At 40.9% G+C, this 27,586-nt stretch overlaps 1 protein-coding gene across 2 annotated transcripts; it reads left to right on the forward strand.

Annotated features, from left to right (window-relative positions):
* The first annotated feature begins 1,716 nt into the window (after nucleotides 1-1,716).
* rab25b (RAB25, member RAS oncogene family b) lies at nucleotides 1,717-26,548 on the forward strand. 2 transcript variants are annotated; one of them, XM_075466303.1, is made up of 5 exons: nucleotides 1,717-1,959; nucleotides 15,468-15,663; nucleotides 24,210-24,403; nucleotides 24,963-25,043; nucleotides 25,344-25,539. In XM_075466303.1, the coding sequence occupies exons 1-5, from the start codon at nucleotides 1,923-1,925 to the stop codon at nucleotides 25,373-25,375; spliced, it is 540 nt and encodes a 179-aa protein (XP_075322418.1). In that variant the 5' UTR covers nucleotides 1,717-1,922; the 3' UTR covers nucleotides 25,376-25,539. The 2 variants fall into 2 exon arrangements, with proteins under 2 accessions (XP_075322418.1, XP_075322417.1); XM_075466302.1 differs by lacking the exon at nucleotides 25,344-25,539 and adding an exon at nucleotides 25,548-26,548 and having other exon boundaries at nucleotides 1,720-1,959.
* Nucleotides 26,549-27,586: the final 1,038 nt, after the last annotated feature.

A 27,586-nucleotide genomic window follows, 5' to 3' on the forward strand; every position in this document is an offset into this window, starting at 1 on the left:
TGAAACTGCAGTTTCAAGGTTAGCAGCCACACGAGCTAAAAAAGATTAATTTTTACTAGGGCTGGGCGCGTTAACTCGCTAATTATCTAACGCCGATAAATATTTTATCACGCATTAGCGCAGGTTTTATGTTTTTTTTGGGGTCTTTTGTGGATAGGAAAGTTCAGAGAGACAGGAAGCAGGGGGCAGAGAGAGGGGGAACAACACGCAGCACAGGGCCGTCCGATACTGGACTTGAACCAGGGCCAGCTGCAGTGAGGACTGTAGCCTCTGTACATGGGGCGCCTGCTACACCCACTACAACCACCCCTGTATTATTATTTATTTTATTTTGTAAATGTCTGTCGCTCACAGGCTTTTATTTTGTAAAAGTCTGTTGCTGTCTGCTGTGGAACAGGAAAAGAAAGTAATCGGCGGATCCACCAAACCTGGAGAAGGGTACGGAACTTTTACTCGGCCATTTTCATTTTAAAGTTCTTCCAGACGGCGGAGTCGACAGAACCAAAGTCATCTGTAAACACTGCCAAGTTGAATTGTCTTCTCAGCGTAGTAGTTCCAGTCTAAAATATCACTTAAAGGCAAAACACACAACTGATAGCAGCAAGTCATTCAAGGAAACAGACAGTGGAGCGAGGCTTCTACATAAAAACTACAGAAAGATGCTGATGTTAAAAGTGTGTTTGCACAACAAATGTTATGGCACTTTCATTCATATGGCAGCACATTTAAAATAAAGCTAAATGCTAAAAGCTATACACTACTTTTGAATTCACTTTTGGATTTTGCGTAAAAAATGCGATTAATCAGGGAAATCATGTGATTAATTAGATTAAAAATTGTAATCTGTGCCCAGCCCTAATATTGCGTGTTTAAACCCCAGAACAAAGAAAATCCAAAGGTTGAATTTGATAAAACTAGAATATGTCAAAAAATTTTAAAAGAGAATCACCTTTTAAGACAGAGGCGAGTAAAGCAATTACTAAGAAATGTTATTGATTCTGGGATCTGGATCTGTTTTGTGTACCGTAACACGAGCTCTAACTCATCTCTCTGTTTACTGTCAAATAAATACTAAGATCCCATGAAGCAACCATCAAAAAGCAACATTTACCCAGCAGACAGGACGATCTGATCAGATAAACAGGACAAAGAAAATATCAAATTCAAATCAAATCAAAGTTATTTATGTAGCACATTTCATGTACAAACAGTTCAAAGTGCTTTACATAAAATAAAAGCATTGCAGCAGGGAGTGGAAGAAGCATTAAAAATACATAAAAGAATATAAAGAGAAACAAATAAAATCATTTAAATGAATTTAAAAACAAGCAACAGTCAAGATAAATTCAAAGATACCGTGCAGATTTCATGCATAGACGCATGAGAAAAGAAATGTTTTTAACCTGGATTTAAAAATGTCTATATGTCTATATCTAATATAATATATATGTATATATATATATATATATATATATATATATATATATATATATATAATTCTTTTATTGTGGTGAACGGAGCAGCGCAGCTTCCAGGGTTTTAAAGAATGTGGTTCAGTGAACTCCTTCTTCAGGTCAGTTCCTGCTTTCTGCACCAGGGGGCGCCTTACCTGCCACTCACCCCACCTGTCCAACCTGCCCTGCACTGAACTCATTACCAGGACACGCCCCGCCCCCTGCCACTGAAGCCCCGCCCCCCGCAGCACAACAACCTGGATACGCTCTGCACATCCTGTTCAAACAAGTCAGGTCTCTGTCAACTCAGGCAGGTTTTGGGTGGTGAAGGGCAGAGATTCTGCAGACTGGTGTCCATGTGGTAGAACAGATCTGCAGCTGCTTTCCTCCTCAGAAAGGAGTTTGGTCCAGAGTCCCCTCACACAATCAGACAGGAGGCCCAGCAGTCAGCTGCTGGATGGACTGAACATGGGGTCGAGTGACGCTTACAACTTTGTCTTTAAGGGTGAGTCCATGTTTTCCTGCTCCTCTTTATTTCATCTGATCCTCCAACACCATTACTGAAAAAAACTTTTAGGAAGTGTCATGTTGTAATAGTCAAATCATACTTCCTAGTTTATAACTGACTTCACAGTTTCCAGGAACAAGTGTGCTTGCTGTCAACAGAATAAACAAACTAGGCGTCATAAATGGTGCTCGACTCACGTCGTGAACACTGGAAAAAATGCCCCTCCAAAAATAAGTAAAAAAAAACAACAAATAAAAGACGTTTTTGATTGAAATAAGCAAAAAAATCTGCCAATGGAACTAGTGAAAATCGGCTTGTCAAGATTTCTTGAAATAAGATGTGATATTTAGGACTTTTGAGATAAAAGTGATCTTGAAATTAGCTTAAAAACCTCTTCAAATGTAAAAAAAAAAAGCTTGTTTAATATGAAATATGACTCAAAACAATTTGTTTTCAAGACTTTTTCACTTAAGATATTCCAGATGTATTGTAAACAAGTCCCTATATCTGGCTGAAATAGTGCTTGTTAGGCAGTTGTGTCTTATATTAAGTATAACGAGATATTTTGACTACAAATGAGACAAATATACTTGCTAAGACTTTGATTTTTTCCAGTGAACCGTCTGAATCTCTGAGTCAGCTGCTGGAAAATGTGTGTTTTACTTCAGGTGAGGAGATGCATCACTACAGCGCTGAGGGATCCTGCAGTGACCTGTTCAGCGTGTGCAATGCAACTTATTGTTCAGATAAGAATGTTCATTTTGAGCCCGATTTTAAGGCTTTCACTGGAAAAAATCTAAATCTTACCAAGTATATTTGTCTCATTGAGTATCTCATTACACATTTATATATATACACTCATTTATATAAGACACAACTTCCTAACAAGTACTATTTCAGCCAGATATAGGGACTTGTTTGAAGACAATACATCTGGAATATTGTAGTGCTCTCAACACTGACGGCATAATTCACTTTCTTATATGTGTTCTGTTATCTGTTATGTTGTTGGTTCGTCGTCTTTAATGTTATGATGCATTTAATAGTTGCGGTCTCTTTAAGAGATCCGGTGACGTTTCATGATAACAGCTGTTCTGTTGATGCGCGAGCTGTCAGTTGGAACTGTCAGTTTTTGTCAGTTGGAACTGTCAGTTTTTGTCAGTTGGAACTGTCAGTTTTTGTCAGTTGGAACTGGGAGTTTTTGTCAGTGAATAAACGCGACTCACAGAGTCTTAATGTGAGAAGTTTTCGGCTCATCTTTTCGCCTAAAGGCAACTTCCACACTGGTGACCCCGACGTTTGTTTACTGGACGTATCCAGATCGCCATGACCGCAAACGCTGTGTCTCTCAAGCTCCCCGAATTCTGGGAATCGTCTTCTTCTGCCTGGTTCGCTCAGACTGAGGCACAGTTTGCCTTGCGTCAGATAACGGCCGACGAAACGAAATACTACTATGTGGTATCTGCTCTCGGAAGTTCTGCGGCATCGAGAGTAGTGAGCCTTCTTAAACGTCCTCCTCTGACGAGAAAGTATGAAACTCTGCTGGTGCTGTTGCTGTATCAGAAATATCCGATGATCACATGCTCATCGCAGCAGCAGCCCCGCGTCGGCAGCAGTCTTCAGGTGTGTGCTACTACCATGCCAGGTTTGGCCCCAAGGCCAAACGATGCCGCTCTCCATGCAGCTTCAGTGGAGCGGGAAACGCCAAGGCCGGCGCTCACTAGTGGCCGTGAGCGTCGGCCATGCCGGCGGGCTGCTCTTCATCCACGACTCCATCTCCGGCCGGAGATTCCTCTGCGACACAGTGGCACAGCGGAGTCTACTTCCTGCTTCACAGGTGGACGTGGTGGCTGACACCCACGGCCCCCCCATGGAAGCCGCCAATGGAAGCCCTATCCGTACATACGGCACAAGGCATGTTGAACTGTGTTTTGACGGCCAATGCTTCGGCTGGGACTTTGTGACTGCCAAAGTCGCTGTTCCCCTCTTAGGATCAGATTTTTTGTGTGCATTTGGACTGTTAGTGGACGTTAAAAATCAGCGCTTCATCGACGCCGTCACTTTCTGTTCTTATGCCTGCGCGCTCAGCGACTCTGGCGCAGAACACCTCTCCAGCCTGCTCTCTGTCACGGACAGTTTCCAACGGCTGCTCGCCGAGTTTCCAGCACTCACCCAGCCCACTTTCTCCTCTTCTACAGCCAAGCACGGTGTAGAGCACCACATCGACACCACTGGCCCACCTGTGTACGCCCGCGCTCGACGCCTCGAGCCGAACAAGCTTGCCGTAGCCAAGACAGAGTTCGAGTCCATGGAGCGCCTGGGGATTGTTCAACGCTCCAACAGTCCTTGGGCCTCTCCCCTACACCTCGTCCCCAAACCAGGGGGGGGCTGGCGTCCTTGCGGGGACTACCGACGGCTCAACGACACGACAACGCCTGACCGCTACCCAGTGCCGCACATCCAGGATTTTTCAGCGCACCTGGCTGGTAAGGTCATGTTTTCGAAGGTGGACCTGATCAGAGGATACCATCATGTGCCCGTACACCCTCGCGACATTCCAAAAACAGCTGTAATCACATCGTTTGGTTTGTTTGAGTTCCTGCGCACACCATTTGGGCTCAAAAATGCTGCTCAAACATTCCAGCGGCTCATGGACTCTGTGTTACGGGATCTGCCTTTTCTGTTTGTGTACCTTGACGACATCCTCGTGGCCAGTTCATCACCTCCAGAGCACCTTTCGCACCTTCGCACTCTGTTCGAGCGACTTACCGAGCACGGGCTCATCATCAATCCAGCCAAGTGCGAGTTCGGTCGGTCCACCATAGACTTTCTGGGGCACAGAGTCACGAAGGACGGGGTTGTTCCCCTTCCGTCAAAAGTGGAGGCCATCGCCACTTTTCCACGCCCAGTCACTGTCAGAGCCTTACAGGAGTTCCTTGGCATGGTTAACTTTTACCACCGTTTTCTCCCCAGGGCTGCCCAAACCATGCGGCCCCTGTACGAGGCTCTGAAAGGTGCCAAGCCTAAACACACTGTGGACTGGAACCCGGAAAGAGACAAGGCTTTTGTGGACGCTAAGACAGCCCTGGCTAAGGCTGCCATGTTGGCCCATCCCGCCTCCTCTGCCCCAATCGCACTTACCACGGACGCCTCGGACTACGCGGTCGGTGCGGTTTACGAGCAGTGGGTGGGTAATGCTTGGCAGCCTCTCGCCTTTTTCAGCAGGCAGTTACGTCCCAGTGAATGGAAGTATAGCACTTTCGACCGGGAGCTACTTGGAGTGTACCTCGCCATCCGACACTTTCGTTCACTGCTGGAAGGACGCCAGTTCACCGTTTTTGTGGACCACAAGCCTCTGACCTTCGCCATGTCCAAAGTCACTCAACTCTGAGATGTAAGTCAGCTGCCGCTGTTGCCTGCTCAGAGTTCACGACGGACATTGCACACCTTTCTGGGAAGCACAACCAGGTTGCAGACTGCCTCTCCCGTGCTGTTGCGGGGGCGGTCCACCTCGGTTTGGACTACGGCAGCATGGCAACGGAGCAGGCCACAGACCCGGACGTGCAGGCTTGCCGTTCATCCGCTACTGGGCTGCAGCTTCAGGATGTGGCATTCGACGACGCTGGCACCACTCTGCTTTGCGACATCTCTATGGGCTCCCCTAGGCCTGTTGTGCCTGCAAAGTGGAGGCGGCCTGTTTTCGACGCCATCCATAGCCTCTCACACCCCGGAAACCAAGGCCTCACAACGGCTGGTGGCAGCAAAGTTTGTGTGGCACGGACTTAAAAAGGACGTGAGGGACTGGGCGAACACCTGTGTAGAGTGCCAACGTGCCAAAGTACACCGCCACACCAAAGCGCCACTGGAACAATTTCAAGTGCCTGAACAACGTTTCGACCACGTCAGCATCGACCTAGTTGGCCCACTTCCACCCTCGCAGGGTTACACTCATGTACTCACTATGGTCGACAGGACCACACGGTGGGCAGAGGCTGTTCCACTGTCATCCATAACATCAGCGGACGTGGCACGGGCATTTATTGGCACCTGGGTGTCCCGTTTTGGCGCCCCTTCAGACATCTCCTCAGACCGTGGCGCTCAGTTTACCTCCGAGCTTTGGAACGCTGTCGCAGGGAGCTTGGGAGTTAAACTCCACCGCACCACGGCCTACCACCCCCAGAGCAATGGCCTCTGTGAACGATTTCACAGGTCCATGAAAGCCTCCCTGCGTGCCAGCCTGAAGGACAGTTCCTGGGCTGACAAGCTCCCATGGGTCATGCTTGGCATCAGGACAGCGCCGAAGGAAGACCTCCAGGCCTCCTCCGCAGAGCTGGTCTACGGTCAGCCACTGCGGGTCCCCGGGGATTTCGTCCCCAGCACCACGACCCCTTGGTCAGCCACACTCTTCCACAATATCTTGTTAAATGAAAAAGTCTTGAAAACAAATAGTTTTGAGTCACATATCATATGAAACAAGCTTTTTTTTTCATTTGAAGAGGTTTTTAAGCTAATTTCAAGATCACTTTTATCTCAAAAGTCCTAAATATCACATCTTATTTCAAGAAATCTTGACAAGCCGATTTTCACTAGTTCCATTGGCAGATTTTTTTTTGCTTATTTCAAGCAAAAACGTCTTTTATTTGTTATTTGTTTTTTTACTTATTTTTGGAGGGGCATTTTTTCCAGTGTTCTTAGTGAAAACAGAGTTTTGGGTTTAAAACTGTTTATGAGCATTAAAAAGTGACACGATTAGTAGTGTTAATGTTCCCTTCTTTAAAAAATAACACCTCACATCATTCTCTTTTCAGCCTAAAAGGTTTTACACATGTAAATGTAAAATATAACGGTAATTTGAATGATGTTTTCACATCTTTTTGGAGGAATTTTGACCCGTTCTCATTTAAAATGCTGCTTCAGCTCATTGAGGTTTGCAGCGTTTGTTTATGCTACCCGGAGGATGTTTATGGTATCCAGAGGAGTTCATGGAGGACTCAATGGCTGCAAGGTGTCCAGGTCCTGTGGCTGCAGAACCAGCCCAGATCATCAGCCCTCCACCACCGTGCTTGACAGCTGGTGTGAGGTGTTTGTGCTGATATGCTGTGTTTGGTTTCCTCCAAACGTGCTGCTGTGCATTCTGAGCAAACATCTCCACTTTGGTCTGGTCTGTCCAAAGGACATTGTTCCAGAAGTCGGCGTCAGCGTCCTCGTGTGACCCTTTGAACCAACTCAGACTACAGGAAGGCAGAGCTTTGAGGAAGGGAACAAAATCATCCAGCTGCAGATATGTTGGTGCATTCGCTTTGTTTTCACACTGACATTTGGTTTCCTGGGTGTTTGATGGCCAAAGCGTGTCGAATGATCTCATAGAGTTTATGTGTACGGCTGCAGGAGAGTTACAGCAGTCTCTGTTGGTCTGATGTTAAAGCAAAAATTAGTTACATAAATCTTCAATTCAGAGAGAAACACAAAGCCTGAATTTACATTTTTGTCATCTAAAAAAGAAAAATTATACTTCTTTGGAGAATTGCGTTCTCAGAAAATAACCATTTTCTGTAATATTTATAATGAGGTTAAATCAACGTTAAAGCTATAAATTGAGTTTTTTAAGTTGTAGATTTCAGTAAAGTAACCTTTCCTGCCTTTCTGTCTGAGGAAGGAATCATCTTAAAGGGACAGTTCGCCTCTTTTGACATGAAGCTGTATGACATCCCATATCAGCAACATCATTTCTGAACATCTTCTTACCCCCTGCTGCGTCCTGTGAGCAGAGTTCCGGCCTCGTTTTGGTGTTGATGAAGGTAGTCCGGCTAGTTGGCTGGGGTTTAAAAAATAAAGCGTTTTGCTTCTCAAAACAATATGCGTTCAACAGAGTAATACATTTGCATCACAAAATCGTTCTCCAGGAAAAAGTCAGACCTCACAATCTCTTGGCACTATTTTCTCTTCCTTCGTATCACTGCCTGCTGCCGACAGCCGCGCCTGTTACAGTGTTTGCCAACAAACTGATTTATTCATTCAAAACAAGGTCAAAACAAAGCGCAGCTGAGCCAACAACTAAACTGTGAGAAAACAAAAAGACTTGACTTGACTTGACTTGACTTGACTTGACTTGACTTGACTTGACTTGACTTGACTTGACTTGACTTGACTTGACTTGCTATGACCGTGGCGTGGAGGGTGAATGCAGAGAAGGAATTCACAAAACTGAAGGGGAAAACTGGAAACTAAATACTGAACTGGTGATTGTTGAATGAGTGCAGCTGGGGACAATGAATACAGGTGACGTGAGTGAGACTAATCAGAATCAGAATCAGAATTACTTTATTAATCCCTTGCGGGAAATTCCTTTGTTGCAGTGCTCTCATTACAGAAAAAAAAGAAAAGATGAATAAGAATAAGATTGGGTAAAAATAAAAAAATCTCAATATGTACAAAAATACAATAAACAGTAAACAGACTTTACAATGCTACTCAGTAGCTAATTATTATTGTTATTGCACATGGTGAAGTAATGTCAGCAGAATGTGGGGACTGAGGAAAAAGCAAAGGCAAAACTTAACTAAACATGGACTTAAAAACTAAGGCATGACTAACACATGAACAAAACTAAAAACATGAGGAAAACCTGATGAACGTGACAGGAAGCAGGGGACTGCTCAGTCTGCACTTCGGTCTGCACGGACTACACAGCACGCAGTAATACGAAGGGAGAGAAAATAGCGCTTTAATAATTTAATTAATTTAATTTAATAAGTTATTTATTTTATTTATTTATAATTTATAATTTATTTAATTTAATAAGTTATTTATTTATTTAACTACACAGCAGGCAGTGATACGAAGGGAGAGAAAATAGGGCCAAGTGATTGTGAGGTCTGACTTTTTCCTGGAGAACGATTTTGTGATGCAAATGTATTACTCTGTTGAACGTATATTGTTTAGAGAAGCAAAACGCTTTACTTTTTAAACCCCAGCCAACTAGCCGGACTACCTTCATCAACACCAAAACGAGGCTGGAACTCTGCTCACAGGACGCAGCAGGGGGTAAGAAGATGTTCAGAAATGATGTTGCTGATATGGGATGTCATACAGCTTCATGTCAAAAGAGGCGAACTATCCCTTTAAATTTCACTGAAAACCACAGCAGGTATACAGTTCAGAATAAATACACCTGTAACTGATTGGGATGTAATTACATCACATTTCATTCTTGGCCGGTTATGTTGGAACTCCCCAAAAATTCATGAAATCCCAGCTGTAGCTGTTTGCTCCCGGGCGAAGACAAGCCAGCTGCCCACAGCCCACTGTTTTATGGATTCTCGTGGTCGTAATCACTTTATTATCTATGAAACGTAGCAATTTATTTCCTAATATTGATCTGAAAGAGGTTAAATAAACTGCAGCCATGAATTAAATCCATTCATTCACTGTAGCATTTCAGGTCGTGTGCAGAGTTCCTTCCACCCAGCGATCCACTGATAGCTCTGTCAAGCTAATCAGTGAAATCTACTTCTATAGAGTTTGCTCAGGATGTTAACCCTTCCCATTCCACTCACTGCTCAGAGAACATTCAGGAAAAGCTCCAGCATTCCTCATTTACCCTAAACGTCTTGTACTTTTGCATAGAATCAATTAACCGGGTGCTTTGAGTCAACTTAACCCTTGTGCGGTCTTAACATTCTGTTTACTCCCCTTGTCCTAAAAATAAAAAATAAAGCAACTTAATTGAATTTTAAATCCAAAATCTATTTTGTATGATGAAACCACCTGTTATTTATCTATTCAACTCAATGCAATACATTTTTTATCATGTATTTTTTGTTACACAATACAAAAAGGCAATCACCAGTTTTCAGGATTACACTTTTTTTTTTTTTTTTACCACTAACCAAATGTCAGTCGGACCAACAGTTTTCTTGTTTTCTCAGTTTTCTTTTACATAATAAAGGTTTATTATTGCTATTATATAAATGTGAAGTAATTACTTCTGAATTAATTATATTAAAAGAGAAAAAAACAGTGAACTTTTTCTAGTGGTGTACAATCCACATGGAAACATGAACAAAAATAAAGTATGACTTTTTCTAATGATGGGGTCCCTTTAGGAAAAGTCATAACGTTTCAAGTTGGAAAAAGATAGTTTAAGGTATTTTTTCTACAGCTAAACATGGTGGTGGCTCACTTTTGACCCGCAGGACAACAGGAGGGTTAACGAACCGATGTAAACTGTAAGCGTTGTTCTTTTTTTACGTGAATCCACCAGAATGAATGTGTCCTTGAAGCAGGGTGTTTTAGGCGTGCACCTGCAGCCGTCACATTTCCAGCCCTGAAGGTCACGAAAGCAAACGCAGGGAAGAGATTTAAGCCACGTTCTTCCAGGTTTCCTCAGGATCAACACATCCCAGACACATGAGGCACCTGAAGGCCGCTTTCCTCGTGTTTCCATAGAAACCGGGGCTGTTGTTTGCTTAAGAAGTTACTCAGTGGTGGAGGAGAAAAAGGTGGAAAAGCAGCTTACTCATTGGAAAACAAGCGGTACAGAGATCCAGCTGCACTACTGTGAACAGTAACCGAAAACAAGTCAAAGGATAGCGACCTGTAAAATATTCTCAGCGTTCAGGTTAAACACTGTAAAAAATCTAAATCTTACCAAGTATATTTGTCTCATTGAGTATCTCATTACACTTGATATAAGACACAACTGCCTAACTAGTACCATTTCAGCCAGATATAGGGACTTGTTTTAATACAATACATCTGGAATATCTTGTTAAATGAAAAAGTCTTAAAAACAAATTGTTTTGAGTCATATTTCACATGAAACAAGCTTTTTTTTTTACATTTGAAGAGGTTTTTAAGCTAATTTCAAGATCACTTTTATCTCAAAAGTCCTAAATATCACATCTTTTTTCAAGAAATCTTGACAAGCCAATTTTCACTAGTTCCATTGGCAGATTTGTTTTTGCTTATTTCAAGCAAAAACGTCTTGTATTTGCTGTTTTTTGACTTATTTTTGGAGGGGCATTTTTTCCAGTGAGAAGAGTTCATGGGAATCTTATTTTTTCTCTGTCTGAGGTTCTGTGAACAAATGATTTGTAAACCCAGAGACTGATTCCTGAAAACAGCAGCTCAGAGAACCATCTTACATTTGCCACCTCTGGAGCTTTGATCATCTTCAACGCTTCCCAGAAGTCGTTAAACATTCGATCCTAAACTTTGAGGATTCTCCAGTCGTGTAAGCTTCAAAGTTATTTGTTAGACGCCGCAGAGTCTCACTGCGAGGTTGGTTTTGTGGCCGTGGTGTTAAATCATATCAGATCATCTTCGATAGCCCGAAACAGGAATGGAAATGTCTACAGAGGACATTTCAAACCACTGATTAACATAAAGATCAGGTGATATCAGACGGTTCACAAGCAGTAAATTCTAAAGAAAGTCTTTAGAATCATTAGTAAAAACACTGCATTATACTAGGGCTGGGCAACGATTAAAGTTTTTAATCTAATTAATCACATGATTTTCCTGATTAATCGCATTTGTACGCAAAATCCAAAACTGAATCCAAAAGTAGCGTATAGCTTTTAGCATTTAGCTTTATTTTAAATGTGCTGCCATATGAATGAAAGGGCCATAACATTTGTTGTGCAAACACACTTTTAACATCAGCATCTTTCTGTAGTTTTTATGTAGAAGCCTCGCTCCACTGTCTGTTTCCTTGAATGACTTGCTGCTATCAGTTGTGTGTTTTGCCTTTAAGTGATATTTTAGACTGGAACTACTACGCTGAGAAGACAATTCAACTTGGCAGTGTTTACAGATGACTTTGGTTCTGTGGACTCCGCCGTCTGGAAGAACTTTAAAAATGAAAATGGCCGAGTAAAAGTTCCGTACCCTTCTCCAGGTTTGGTGGATCCGCCGATTACTTTCTTTTCCTGTTCCACAGCAGACAGCAGCAGACTTTTACAAAATAAAAGCCTGTGAGCAACAGACTTTTACAAAATAAAATAAATAATAAAACTGGGGTGGTCCCAGTTCGAGTCCTGCTTCAGACAGCCCTGTGCTGCGTGTTTTCCCCCCTCTCTCTGCCCCCTGCTTCCTGTCTCTCTGAACTTCCCTATCCATTAAAGGCACAAAAGCCCCCAATTTAAAAAAAAAAATTCTTTCTAAAATAAAAACAAAATAATTTAAAATAAAACCTGCATTAATGCGCAATAAAGTATTTATCGGCGTTAAATAATTAACGAGTTAACGCGATAATAACGAGTTAACCCCCAGCCCTACATTATACTTATGAAATACTGACCTAAGATGGTTCCATTCAGTTTCTTTTCGTCAGTGAGAAAACATTTTATCAGCCGACCACAAACTGCACGTATAAACTAAACTTAGAAGCCCCAAAAGTGACCCAAAAACTACCCTCTTACTTTCCCCATCTGTGTAATAGCTGTGGAGCAACCCAGTTCTGTATATCTTAATGGGCAAAGCCTTGAGATTTATGTGCTGATAAGTCCAAATGATTAAGACTTCGCAGCAACTCTAACCTTTAGAAATATAAAGATGTACCCTTATCCACTGAGAACATGCGGTTCATTTTCACTGTCCTGACCTACAAAGCTGGTGTGTAATGACACCCCACTGAACAACTGCTTCTTATTAAGTCGAGATGCTCTTCATTGTATTATGTGTCCCAGTTTTTCTTTGACATTTGGGTAAAAAAATGGTCCTCCCGGGTGACACAGACTGTGACAAATGATGACATGCCACAGGTAAAACATCACATCAGGGCAAATCGGAGAGGTGTGGGGGAAAAAACAAGTAGAAATAAACAAAAATGCAGCAATTCTGACATTTATGTTGGCTTTTATGTCAATGCAGACGGGATGAACCTGAGATATCTAATGCTTTTATATATATATATATATATATACCATATACTAATTAAATGACAATATAACAATTAACCCTATTCTATTCATATATTTATCCCTCATCGTCCTTCCTCTTCCATGTACTTGTTTAAAAACATTTTTTGTACCTTTTTTTTAAACAGAATTATATTCGCACTTTGTTTTATTTCTGTCTCCAGACTGTTTCACAGAGCCCCCCCACAGCTCGATACGCACATGCTTTTCATATTTGTTCGGACCTTTGGTTTCTTTAAATTTAGATTATATCCCTCCTCCTTATCACTAAACATGCCTTGTATGTTTTTTTGGCAATAGATCATTTCTTGCTTTGTACATTAATTGTGTCGTTCTGAATTTGACCAGATCCACAAATAATCTTCTAAGTCCCATCACACCCAAATTCCACAATTAAAGGGTTTTGAAATGTCATAAGAAGTTGCGCCATTAGCCATTAGACACCCCTTCACTAAGCTTCGGCTTTATCTCCTCCACCTGTGCAGGATTCCTCTCCCAGTGTTGTCACCGTGTGGTCATACTCTCCTAACTGCGCCAATTAAGCCAAGCCTTTTCCTCCCTTTGAGTCAGACACTAATAGCTGAAACCCAAACATTAGTCACTGAAGAGTCGAGGAGGGGGGTGTTTGTTTTACCCTGTTTACCCAGCAGGTAGGTTCACCTGACCAAGAGAAAAGGAAGTAGCAGCTGAACTCGTTCCACCTGATTTGGACCTTTTCGTTTCCAGAAACAAAGGTCGGCTTGTGACAGTTTTTTCCGTCTCAAAGTTTTCAGTTTTTTTTAAGGAGGTCCGCTCGCTTACCTCATATGAAACAAAAGATAAACCATAATATAAAATAAGTGGAACTGGAGAAGATCCCATGCACTCACACACACACTATGTTAAAAGAGAAGTAGATGACCTTCTGGCTGGATGTGCTCACATTTTACTTCCTTTTTTGACAATTATCTTATTAGTAATGATTATTTGTACCTAATTATATGAATGATTTGCTCTCCATGCTGGAGTTTAAAGGGATAGTTCGCCTCTTTTGACATGAAGCTGTGTGACATCCCATATCAGCAACATCATTTATGAACATCTTCTTACCCCCTGCTGCGTCCTGTGAGCAGAGTTCCAGCCTCGTTTTGGTGTTGACGAAGGTAGTCCGGCTATTCAATTCAAGTTTAATTCAATTCAGTTCAATTCAATTCAAGTCAGTTTTATTTATATAGCGCCAAATACAAGAAATTTCATCTCAAGGCACTTAAATATTAAAGTCCAATTCAAGCCAATTGGAGTTCAGTTCATTGTAATCATAATTATTCATAAAATAATCCAATTCATTCATATAGAGCCAATTCAAAAACAATTTCCCAGCTAAGGAAACCAACAGATTGCACCGAAACTTGTCTTGGTGACTGTGGAGAGGAACGACTCCCTTTGAACAGGAAGAAACCTCTGGCAGAACCAGAACCAGGAAGGGTGGCCATCTGCCTCCACCAGCTGGGGTTAGAGAGGACAGAAAAGAGGGGAAAAAACCCTGTAACACCATTCAAAGGATACCTGCTGGAACAGGGAAACACTAGTTAATGACCAAAATAATGTCACATGTACATAATATCATTTGAGAAATTAAACGGGGGAAAAAGAGAGTAAAGTGAGGAAAGGTGTGGCAGATGAGGCCCCCCCCAGCAGGCTGGGCTTATAGCAGCTTAACTATGGGATGTTTCAGGGTCACCTGAGCCATCCCTAACTATAAGTTTTATCAGAAAGGAAAGTTTTAAGCCTGGTCTTAAAGGTAGAAAGGGTGTCTGCTTCCATGGACATTTACTGGCAGCTTATTCCACAGAGAGGGGCCTGATAACTGAAGGCTAACAGGCTAACAGGCTAGTTGGCTGGGGTTTAAAAAATAAAGCGTTTTGCTTCTCAAAACAATATGCGTTCAAAAGAGTAATACATTTGCATCACAAAATCGTTCTCCAGGAAAAAGTCAGACCTCACAATCGCTTGGCCCTATTTTCTCTCCCTTCGTATCACTGCCTGCTGTGTAGACCGTGCAGACCGAAGTGCAGACCGAGCAGCAAAAAGCAGCAGGCAGTGATACGAAGGGAGAGAAAATAGGGCCAAGAGATTGTGAGGTCTGACTTTTTCCTGGAGAACGATTTTGTGATGCAAATGTATTACTCTGTTGAACGCATATTGTTTTGAGAAGCAAAACGCTTTATTTTTTAAACCCCAGCCAACTAGCCGGACTACCTTCATCAACACCAAAACGAGGCTGGAACTCTGCTCACAGGACACAGCAGGGGGTAAGAAGATGTTCATAAATGATGTCGCTGATATGGGATGTCATACAGCTTCATGTCAAAAGAGGCGAACTGTCCCTTTAAGCAGTTAGCTCATTTATAATTAGGATATTACCTAAGAGTGTAATTAGCTCAGACTCAGACCACTAACACTACGGGATAACTAACAAAGACACACCCAGACTAAATGCTTTTATTGAGAAAGGTAATGAGTTGGTTTAGTTTCGCAACAGCCAAGCCCAAATCCAAAAAGCCCTGAAAGAACTCTGCTGACCTGCTTCTGTGTGTGTTGCAGTGGTTCTGATCGGAGAATCCGGGGTTGGAAAGAGCAACCTGCTGTCCCGCTTCACTAAAAACGAGTTCAGCCACGACAGTCGCACGACCATCGGCGTGGAGTTCAGCACACGGACGCTGCAGCTCAGCGGCTTCACCATCAAGGCCCAGATCTGGGACACGGCCGGCCTGGAGCGATACCGGGCCATCACTTCTGCGTGAGTCTCAGCCGTGTTTGTGCTGTATGTGTCTGAAAATGTATCCAGCACCTCACATAGTGTCCCCTGGAAAGGACCTGTAGCTTCAGAAAAAGCTTTTTAAGTTGCTGTTAGGCAGATTTTTCTACCTTCTACCATCTGCTTCTTGTGTTTTTGCTAATCCAACTCTTTCCCCAAATGTCAGCGCCTTCCCTTTCTTTGGGGGGGTTAGGGTTAGATCGTATCAGCTGAAGGGAAGCCTCCACGGGGGCTCTCTGCTGCGTTTGAGGTCAGAGTTGATGCCGGGTGGGTCAAGCTGAATTTATTGCAGCTGTGTCCATGTGACCGAACCCACTGGGATGCACACTGGCTTCTATTCATAAGACAAAATGGGTCAGCTGCGCCAAAGCTCTCTATGCATGAGCATTTAATTGGTCAACGGTCCAGGATCTTGTGGAGGGGGAGGGGGGGGGGGCTTGGAGAACAGCGATTTCTCCAGCAGTCTCCCCTCAAAACAACCTGATCTGATGGTTACTCATCGAGTTGGACAGCTGCTATCATTGTTATTTTCTTAACTATTTATGGGGTGAAATCCAAAATACTTCCAAACACAGCTTCTCATTCAATTCAATTAAATTCAATTAAATTCAGTTTATAGTGCCAAATACAACACATGTCATCTCAAGGCACTTAAATATTAAAGTCCAATTCAAGCCAATTGGAATTCAATTCATTGTAATCATAATTATTTTCAAAATAATCCAATTCATTCATATAGAGCCAATTCAAAAACAATTTCCTAGCTAAGGAAACCAACAGGTTGCACCGAAACTTGTCTTCAGTCCAATCTCCCATCCTGAGCCTGAGGCGACTGTGGAGAGAAACGACTCCTTTGAACAGGAAGAAACCTCTGGCAGAACCAGACTCAGGAAGGGTGGCCATCCGCCTCCACCAGCTGGGGTTTGAGTTTGACTGGATATCCTCGTCAGCTATCCTCGACATCCTGACAGCTGCTACCATTGTTATTTGCTTAACTATTTATGGTGTGAAATCCAAAATACTTCCGAACGCAGCTTCTCATAACATTTGGTGTCACGATTGTCCTTTTAAGACGGCTTTCGCTGCTAGTTTCCTTCATTTTTCATCGCACCTAGACGCCTCCTGAAGGTTCTCGGGGCCGGACTACTTCCCCAAGTGGATGGAAAATAAACTGCTAACATTAGCTTCTTCCATTGGTCAACTGAATTTAATCCATCTGAAAAAGAACATGCTTTTTTTAGGGATCAACACACATTTACATAGAAACGAGGTGCAGAGCCTCCACCTAAAAAGCTTCTGAGTTGAATCCCTTCTGAGTGGGAACAGAGGATGATAAAATAAGGTCAAATTACAGCCATTGAGCTACTTTAAAGATGAAAAAGCTGCTTCCTGCACAGTTAAACTTTTGGGCCGAACGCCGCCATGTGCAGGAAACCTCTCGCAGACAGGTGCAGGTGACAGAATTAACGTCCCGCAGACCTCGTGGGAACCACAAAGCCGGCCTCACACAGCAGGTCTGACACAATTTAGCACCAACCTTTCATCACAAAGTAAAAGCCCCATCTCACACATAAATGTATCTTTGCACACCTGCTCGATTTCTCTATTTTAACGTGTTACTTCACTGAAAAAAACAACTCGTAAGATTTACTTAAAAACCCTTTGTAAGTATTTGCACTCAAATGATTTAAGTAATATTTAATGCTGCAATATCAAGTAAATTTTACTTACCATAAAATATAACAGTTTTGAAGATATTAAGTAACATTTACTTAATTACATCTAAGTTTGAAGTTATATTTATTTAAACAAATGAAGTAAAGTCTACTTGTTTTTCATAGGCAGGAACATCATTTTACTCATAGTTTTAAGTAAATTTGATATATCTGTAGTATTTGCTGTTATGAAGTAACTTAGTAGATTTTAACGATACACTTTCAGAGTAAAGTTTATGTAGTATTTCTAGGTTTATGTACATACAACTATTAAACATTTAAATTGTATGAGGAAACCTAAGTAAAACTTACTCTCCCCCCATAATTCATGTATTACGTTAATAAAATGTTTTAATTTACTTAAGAAGCTCTAGTTCTTACTGAATCTTAAAAATACAAGGTAGAAATTATGACGTTTACTTCAGCAAAAAGTCACTTTTTTCATCCCAATTTGGGAAATTATTGTGTTGCAACAGCGTACAGTATAAAAGATATGTAAACAATTAAAGTAAAAACAAGCAAATAGAATAGAATAAAAATAGAGAATTAAATCTGTCAGACAAGTTTGATCATATGCAAGGCGTGGAATCGGGCAAAAGTGGCACCAAAACGCAACTTCCATCCAAAATGGCCGCCTTCCTGTGGGCATGGGATCATGACGGTAAGAGACTTTTTTGTGCGTCTGGGCATGATGAATGAGTGTACCGAATTTCGTCATCCCACGCGAAACTAATCCTCTTGCGGGGACCATTTTTAAGCATCAATGAGCGACTCCCAAAAATATAAAGTTTAGATTCTTTCTTGTCGTTGACTGGCACGTGGCGCTTGCAAAATTTCATGAGTTTGAGCACCTTTTGCAAAGAATAAAAAGAAAGAAAGAAAGAAAGAAAGAAAGAAAGAAAGAAAGAAAGAAAGAAAGAAAGAAAGAAAGAAAGAAAGAAAGAAAGAAAGAAAGAAAGAAAGAAAGAAAGAAAGAATAATAAACCTTACAGATACAATAGGGTCCTTGCAGTTTCACTGCTCGGTCCCTAATAAACATCAGCTATATACAAATCTACAGATCTACAGTATGAAGAGTAGTATGTGGAGTAGTATCTGGAGTAGTATCTGGAGGTAGTTTGAGGGCTGTTTGAGGGCTGTTTGAGGGCTGTTTGTGGGCTGTTTGTGGGCTGGCATTGCATAATTGTGTTGTGACAAAAGAACCTGTGCGATGCAACGTGAGGCAGAAATATCCGACTTTCCCACATTGCATTTCTTAAGCCTTTTTGCACTTTTAAACTGACACACACAGAAAGTTCGTTCTCTTGCGCCACGGTTGTTGAGCAAACTTGTGTGTCGGCGTCTTGAGATAGGTGCTGTGATCAGCCAAAACACAGGCAAAGGCAGGCCCCGAGCCTCGGGTTCGTCCAACATTACCTGAAAAACCGCCGGCACATTCCTGTCTCCAGTCGTTTCTTTTCTCAGTCCACGCGGCGGGGCTCCAGAATCCAGTTTGTGGGAGTGCGAGGCCTCCGTTTGAACACAGCCAGCGCTCAGCGGGCCTCTGCTCTATCTGAATTCATTCGTTTTTTTTTTAATTAAACTAAAAGGATTAACGTTGGAAACTTGTTTTGAAACAATAGAGCCATGTCAGTTTTCTTTTTTACGACACGGAGGAATCTGAGGATATGCCGCACGGCTGGATTAGCTCTTTTCTTGTCTTGCCTGGCTTTTGAGTAATTACTTACAGACTTATTCCAGTATGCAGATTCTCACTCCCATGGAATTTCCCATTTAGCAGCTAAAACCTATTAAAGCGGAATTAATTATCCTGCTGGAGGAGGGGAGCACAAATGCAATTGTGAGCAAAGTATTGATTAGTTCACAACTTCAGAGCAAAGGCCACTAATTAATCACTTTTCAACCGACCAAAGGGGGATACGGTTATTCCCAATAAGGCAGTTATTCATTTATTTTTTTATGTCAGACATTAAACGGGTCACTTATGTTGGAAATCACCCTATCTTATGAGCCATTTAGTTGTTTTGGTGCAGCTCTTATGGCATCATTTTTGGTCACAGCAGTCAGATACTTTCAGATCGAGGCACACGGCAGGAAGTCCAATCCAATCCAATCCAATCCAATCCAATCCAATTTTATTTATAAAGCACAGAAATTAGCAAACAAAAACAAAAAAACAACGAAATTAAAAGAATAAAATACCGGAATAAAATAAAAGGCATAAAACAGCTATATAATTTAAAACAATAATAATACTAAAAATAGTAATTATACATTCAACATCTCACATTGTGTCGAAAGCCAAGGAGAAGAGATGTGTTTTAAGATAGGATTTAAAAACAGACAGAGAGGAAGCCTGTCGTAGAGGCAGATCGTCAGAGTTATAAAGTGGCTCATTTATCCATCGTTCACCAACAAAGGAATCAGGAGGCTCAATGCTGCATTTACTTTTGGTCTGCAATCACAGGTTACACGGCACTGAAAGGATCGGATTATTGGCTAAATTACAACCAGACTGAGTTATTAAGTGCATGTAGACACCTTAATCTGACTAAGAATTGGATCGGATCGGGTTAAGACTAGGGATGGGAATCGAAAACCAGTTCTTGTTGAGAACCGGTTCCCAGCGTTTCAATTCCTTGGAATCGTTTGGCGATTTTGCAAACGATTCCCTTATCGATTCCAGTGGGCGCGAATGACGTCACCACTCAACGTTGCGTGGCGAGTCCAGCGCAGCCAGCAGCCAACAGTAAACATGGCGCCCAAGCGGTACAAACACTCGAAAGTTTGATTGTGGACCTCGCCGTTGTTGGGTTTGTAAGGTCATGACTCGTGTTACTTCTAAACTAAACAAAGTTGATGCTGATCGACCGGTTTGTTGTCCTTTTTCTCCAAATGAGAATCGATAAGGGAACCGATAAAGAACCGAATCGTTAAGCAGAATCGAAAATGGAATTGGAATCGTAAAAATCTTATCAATTCCCATCCCTAGTTAACGCCACGTATTAGTGCGTTACCGATAGATATTTAAGTTTAAACCATGTTACCGGCACTGTTGGGGAAAAAAGCATTTGCAGTATGTATCTCTTCACGTTACCATACACATTTTATTAAAATTTTAAAAATCCTCTAACTTCTTTCAGTGTAAATATCTTATATTACAATGTGGACATCCGCGGTTTATAATCCGGTGCGGCCTATACAAGTACAAAATGGATTTTCTTTTTAAAATTAGAGGGTGCGGCTTATATTCAGGTGCGCTCTATAGTCCGGAGTAGTTGGAATGGGTACAGCGCCACCTGTGACACGCTTTGTGCCTATGATCCCATTCATTCACCGCCATATATCCAAGGAGAATTACCTTTACTCAACTCATTCTTATTGTAATTTAGCCAATTATCTGATCCTTTCAGTGCCATGTGACCCCACTGACTGGTTGATTTTCTGTGTCAATTTGCACGTAAGCGCTAATAGGTGGCGCTAATTATATGTCTGCTGCTCAGTTTTATGAGACCGTACGTCACATTTCCTGAAATAACTGCCCCACAGAAAAGAAGCGAAGTGAATCATCACTGTGAAGGACTGAGCATGGACTGGTAGAGCTTTAAAAACAACAAACGGGCAGACAAACTGGTTATTGTATTCGCTTTGTGAACAACCTCGATCCCATAAACGTGTCGTGCACTCTACTTTTCACAGGAGCTTTAAATCTGAGCAAAGCAGATATGGAATACCAAGCAGAATGTGGTTGGCATCAGCGAAGCGTGAAGTTAAGGTGCAAATCTATTTAATCTGCGAGTCAGAGGAGCCTCATTACCTAACATGGCTTCCTCACGTTTAAAGAGTAACGTTAGCTTTATTTTTACTCTTTATTCTCACAGATGATCACTCGTATATCATGAACAACTACCGTGGCATTGCAATGAGAATAAACTTCAGTCTTTCAAGAGCAACATTCATGGTTTTCTCACTTTGTGCACTGAGCTCATGGAGGTTCATGACAGAGATGGGACCAAGTCACACATGTGCAAGTCTCAAGTAGGTCCCAAGTCTTAGCTTTCAAGTCTCAAGTAAGTCCCAAGTCTTAGCTTTCAAGTCTCAAGTAAGTCCCAAGTCTTAGCTTTCAAGTCTCAAGTAAGTCCCAAGTCTTAGCTTTCAAGTCTCAAGTAAGTCTCAAGTCTTAGCTTTCAAGTCTCAAGTAAGTCCCAAGTCTTAGCTTTCAAGTCTCAAGTAAGTCTCAAGTCTTAGCTTTCAAGTCTCAAGTAAGTCCCAAGTCTTAGCTTTCAAGTCTCAGGTAAGTCTCAAGTCTTAGCTTTCAAGTCTCAAGTAAGTCTCAAGTCTTAGCTTTCAAGTCTCAAGTAAGTCCCAAGTCTTAGCTTTCAAGTCTCAAGTAAGTCCCAAGTCTTAGCTTTCAAGTCTCAAGTAAGTCCCAAGTCTTAGCTTTCAAGTCTCAAGTAAGTCTCAAGTCTTAGCTTTCAAGTCTCAGGTAAGTCTCAAGTCTTAGCTTTCAAGTCTTAAGTAAGTCTCAAGTCTTAGCTTTCAAGTCTCAAGTAAGTCCCAAGTCTTAGCTTTCAAGTCTCAGGTAAGTCTCAAGTCTTAGCTTTCAAGTCTCAAGTAAGTCTCAAGTCTTAGCTTTCAAGTCTCAAGTAAGTCCCAAGTCTTAGCTTTCAAGTCTCAAGTAAGTCTCAAGTCTTAGCTTTCAAGTCTCAAGTAAGTCTCAAGTCTTAGCTTTCAAGTCTCAAGTAGGTCCCAAGTCTTAGCTTTCAAGTCTCAGGTAAGTCTCAAGTCTTAGCTTTCAAGTCTCAAGTAAGTCCCAAGTCTTAGCTTTCAAGTCTCAAGTAAGTCTCAAGTCATAGCTTTCAAGTCTCAAGTAAGTCTCAAGTCTTAGCTTTCAAGTCTCAACTAAGTTTCAAGTCTTAGCTTTCAAGTCTCAAGTAAGTCTCAAGTCTTAGCTTTCAAGTCTCAAGTAAGTCTCAAGTCTTAGCTTTCAAGTCTCAAGTAAGTCCCAAGTCTTAGCTTTCAAGTCTCAAGTAAGTCTCAAGTCTTAGCTTTCAAGTCTCAAGTAAGTCCCAAGTCTTAGCTTTCAAGTCTCAAGTAAGTCTCAAGTCTTAGCTTTCAAGTCTCAAGTAAGTCCCAAGTCTTAGCTTTCAAGTCTCAAGTAAGTCCCAAGTCTTAGCTTTCAAGTCTCAAGTAAGTCTCAAGTCTTAGCTTTCAAGTCTCAAGTGAGTCTCAAGTCTTAGCTTTCAAGTCTCAAGTAAGTCTCAAGTCTTAGCTTTCAAGTCTCAAGTAAGTCCCAAGTCTTAGCTTTCAAGTCTCAGGTAAGTCTCAAGTCTTAGCTTTCAAGTCTCAAGTAAGTCTCAAGTCTTAGCTTTCAAGTCTCAAGTAAGTCCCAAGTCTTAGCTTTCAAGTCTCAAGTAAGTCTCAAGTCTTAGCTTTCAAGTCTCAAGTAAGTCTCAAGTCTTAGCTTTCAAGTCTCAAGTAGGTCCCAAGTCTTAGCTTTCAAGTCTCAGGTAAGTCTCAAGTCTTAGCTTTCAAGTCTCAAGTAAGTCCCAAGTCTTAGCTTTCAAGTCTCAAGTAAGTCTCAAGTCATAGCTTTCAAGTCTCAAGTAAGTCTCAAGTCTTAGCTTTCAAGTCTCAAGTAAGTCCCAAGTCTTAGCTTTCAAGTCTCAAGTAAGTCTCAAGTCTTAGCTTTCCAAGTCTCAAGTAAGTCCCAAGTCTTAGCTTTCAAGTCTCAAGTAAGTCCCAAGTCTTAGTTTTCAAGTCTCAAGTAAGTCTCAAGTCTTGGCTTTCAAGTCTCAAGTAAGTCTCAAGTCTTAGCTTTCAAGTCTCAAGTAAGTCCCAAGTCTTAGCTTTCAAGTCTCAAGTAAGTCTCAAGTAAGTCTCAAGTCTTAGCTTTCAAGTCTCAAGTGAGTCTCAAGTCTTAGCTTTCAAGTCTCAGGTAAGTCTCAAGTCTTAGCTTTCAAGTCTCAAGTAAGTCCCAAGTCTTAGCTTTCAAGTCTCAAGTAAGTCTCAAGTCTTAGCTTTCAAGTCTCAAGTAAGTCCCAAGTCTTAGCTTTCAAGTCTCAAGTAAGACTCAAGTCTTGGCTTTCAAGTCTCAAGTAAGTCTCAAGTCTTAGCTTTCAAGTCTCAAGTAAGTCCCAAGTCTTAGCTTTCAAGTCTCAAGTAAGTCTCAAGTCTTGGCTTTCAAGTCTCAAGTAAGTCTCAAGTCTTAGCTTTCAAGTCTCAAGTAAGTCCCAAGTCTTAGCTTTCAAGTCTCAAGTAAGTCTCAAGTCTTGGCTTTCAAGTCTCAAGTAAGTCTCAAGTCATAGCTTTCAAGTCTCAAGTAAGTCTCAAGTCATAGCTTTCAAGTCTCAAGTAAGTCCCAAGTAACTTTTCTTGGTCAAGTCAAGTCACCTTATTATTGCAATTTTACCTGCAGAATCTGATCTTAATAAAGTTATAAGACAAGATATAAGTAACTGTCCCCCACCCCCACCCCGTATCATATCAAGCTAACGTTAGCTAACTACCAACTAGGCTAACAGGATAATATTAGCGAATATGACAAGCGCTCACTGGTCAGAATGGATCTTCAGATGACGAACAAAGTTCGAAGTTATGCTAGATGCTTAACACTCAAGTCATCGTGTCTCAAGTCAAGTGCAGAGTCTTTAACTTCCAAGTCCGAGTCGAGTCTCAAGTCTTGTATTTTTAGTCAAGTCAAGTCACAAGTCTTCAAAACAGCGACTCAAGTCGACTCGAGTCCAAGTCACAGTGACTCGAGTCCCCATCTCTGGTTCATGAGGTTGACTTAATGCAGTTTCCCCCTAACAGATACTACAGAGGCGCAGTGGGAGCCCTGCTGGTCTATGACATCACCAAACACCTGACCTATGAGAGCGTGGAGCGCTGGCTGAAGGAGCTGTATGACCACGCCGACCCCCACATCGTGGTAATGCTGGTGGGCAATAAGACAGACCTGGAGTCAGAGAGATCCGTGCCCATAGAGGAGGCTAAAGACTTCGCAGGTACAAACTTACTCCATGAATCGTCACCTCTTCAGTACATTGGAAAAAATCTAAATCTTACCAAGTATATTTGTCTCATTGAGTATCTCATTACACTTGATATAAAACAATTGCCTAACAAGTACCATTTCAGACAGATATAGGGACTTGTTTTAATACAATATATCTTGAATATCTTGTTAAGTGAAAACGTCTTGAAAACATCTTGTTTTGAGTCATATTTCACATGAAACAAGCTTTTTTTTCACTTGAAGAGGTTTTTAAGCTAATTTCAAGATCACTTTTAACTCAAAAGTCCTAAATTTTACATTTTATTTCATGAAATCTTGACAAGCCGATTTTCACTAGTTCCATTGGCAGATTTTTTTTGCTTATTTCAAGCAAAAACGTCTTTTATTTGTTGTTTTTTTACTTATTTTTGGAGGGGCATTTTTTCCAGTGTAAAGATGCATTCCTTGATGTTGTATGTAACATTCCAGGATCAGTTGTGAAATTTAGCAACTTGTGACACGATGTGACGAATTGGAATTAAACACAACTTTTTTTTGGTGTTGTCCAGAGAAGAAAGGCCTGCTGTTTCTGGAGACTTCTGCTTTGGAATCTACTAACGTGGAAGCAGCATTCAACAGCGTCTTAGCAGGTAATTTCATTGTTTTTTTTAGAATCAGAAAAGGTTTTATTGCCAAGTAATTTTTACATCACAAGGAATTTGGCCTGGTCTGTTTGGTGCCATAATTTTTACATTTTTTACATTTATTACTTTATTTTATTATTATAATATTTTATATATATATATATATATATATATATATATATATATATATATATAGTATATTTTTTATATTACTTTTGCTGATATGACTGGATGTCCCCGTCTTTACTTTCCAAACACGTGTAATACAAGTGCACATTTTACCTTTATGTGTGCTCATTTTTACAGTAAACATGCAGCCAGAAAGACGCATCCTGTGACCCTGAATTCAGTATTATTTAGATCCACCAGCTCATGGCAAACTCTCGACAAAGTCCCAGAGCAGTAATTTGATTGGATGAGGAAAGAACCCCTCTAACTGGTACACAAGTGGTTACTTTGGTCCTAAAGGTCTTTTTCTGATGTGTGACGTGTGTCGTTTTCATGCCGCAGAGATACACAAGAAGGTGAGCAGCAAGGAGGTGGTCCGAGGCTCCATTAAAGCAGTGTCCCTGAACAACTCGGAAGCAAAAAACACAGAGGAGAAGAAGGCCTGCTGCAAGAACATCTGATTGCATCATTTCCCAGGAGCCCAGGAGCCCAGGGGCCTCCTTCGCCCACAGCCCTGAGGTGGAGCTTGGAGCTCCATGGCAACGTCAGGTGCCAAAATACATGGTTAGGTGATGGCGGTTCGAAATGATTGAACATGAGGGGTGGATAGATATAGCTGGAAACCAATTTCAGTCTTTCAAAAAAACACTCTTCAATAAAGGTCAAAGGTGAAACAGAACCTGCGATATTATTTATAACCCGTGCAGAAAAATTGCTGACTAATTACTGCGGTTTATTGGATCTTTAACAGGAAATTCTTATGGCACATTGAGTTGCCTGTGGTATGAAATGCGCTACATAAATAAAGATTGATTGATTGTTTTTTTACATTTTTTTTAACATATATTTATTGTTTTTTCATGTTAATATAACAACATCCAACAATTTAAACATCAAAAACATATGGCAGTAAAGAAAATATTATTTAAATGATTAAAAAAGATACATTAAAACCGTAGTAGTCAGCAAATTACTGTGCAATGAATATGAAATAATGAAAATAATAAAAATAAATAAGTAATTAAACACATACATAAATAATAATAATAATAATAAATAATAAAAGTATTCAAAATATGCAGCTTGCACTCCCACCAACAAATTAAATAATTTTCATTATCTCATTCTCTCTCATTATATTATCTATAACCCGTGCAGAAAATCTGAGACATTTAAACCCACAAATGAAACTGTTGTGATGGGTTTTGTTTCTTTAAACCAGCAGCTTGCTGATGCTGCGTGCGCTAACTGAGTCCTGATGCCGAGCATGCGCTCCAGCTGATGATCAATGATAAGACCCACTGCATTTCTGTTGAGAAATAAAGGATTTGTGGACTCATGCATCTATCGTGTGTTATTATTGTCTTTTTACAGCTGACACTTGGACATTTTAGATTTTAGAAACAGAGCAGACGTGTTTAATGAAATTTAAACCAGCTTTGTTTTGACTCACTGTCTCAGTTCAGAAGCTCAGTTGAACATTTGAGTGTTAATAGTCTTTGTTACACGTACGGTTTTCCTAACTTTCTGCATGTAAAATGTGTATTTACACAGGTTTACTTAGGTAGAATTAAATACACACACTTCTAAACACTTAATAAACACTTTCTAGTCAGAGTATTAAACCATATTTGGCAAAAGTCTGAGAATCTGCTCTGTTTCACATGAAATAAATAGCTTCACAGAGGGGTCATAACCTCAGAGGAACTTTTTAATGAGCTTTAAGAGACATTACATTTCCACGTAGATGTGGAAGAAGTTCCAGGAAAAACTGCTAGGAATTACTTCTGATGGAACAGGTCAGCAGTGGAAAACCTTTCCAGGCATGATATCTTCTTTTCCTCCGACTGAGCTAAGATAATTAGTTGGCCCAATTAATGTTGGCTAAACCGTTCCAGAGCGATGATACATCTTCTTTAAAGGGACCCAAAAAAACGGGGGAAAGAATTACAGCTTTTTTGAAGGCAGGACATATTTATTTATATAGCGGATTTCAAACTGCTTCACGGAACAAAAAGACATTAAAAACAAAGACGTACGGTAAAGTGTTATCAATCAAAGCCCTTCAATACAATTAGATCAGTTAATTAAATGCAGTGAACAGGAAAGTCTTACGTTTTTGTTTTTTTAAACATATATTTATTGTTTTTTCATGTTAATATAACAACATCCAACAATTTAAACATCCAAAACATATGGCAGTAAAGAAAATATTAATTAAATGATTAAAAAAGATACATTGAAACCGCAGTAGTCAGCAAATTACTGTGCAATGAATATGAAATAATGAAAATAATAAAAATAAATAAGTAATTATACACATACATTATTAATAATAATAATAATAAAAAAAATTAAAAGTATTCAAAATGTAGGTTACA

The sequence above is a fragment of the Odontesthes bonariensis genome, chromosome 5, assembly GCF_027942865.1.
Source record: "Odontesthes bonariensis isolate fOdoBon6 chromosome 5, fOdoBon6.hap1, whole genome shotgun sequence".
Classification (NCBI taxonomy): Eukaryota; Metazoa; Chordata; class Actinopteri; order Atheriniformes; family Atherinopsidae; genus Odontesthes; species Odontesthes bonariensis.

Coding starts and splice junctions, on each gene's coding strand:
- rab25b (XM_075466302.1), top strand. CDS start 1,923: ATGGGGTCGAGTGACGCTTACAACTTTGTCTTTAAGG. Junction 24,404..24,962: donor GGAGGCTAAAGACTTCGCAG/GTACAAACTTAC, acceptor GGTGTTGTCCAG/AGAAGAAAGGCCTGCTGTTT. Junction 25,044..25,547: donor ATTCAACAGCGTCTTAGCAG/GTAATTTCATTG, acceptor TTCATGCCGCAG/AGATACACAAGAAGGTGAGC.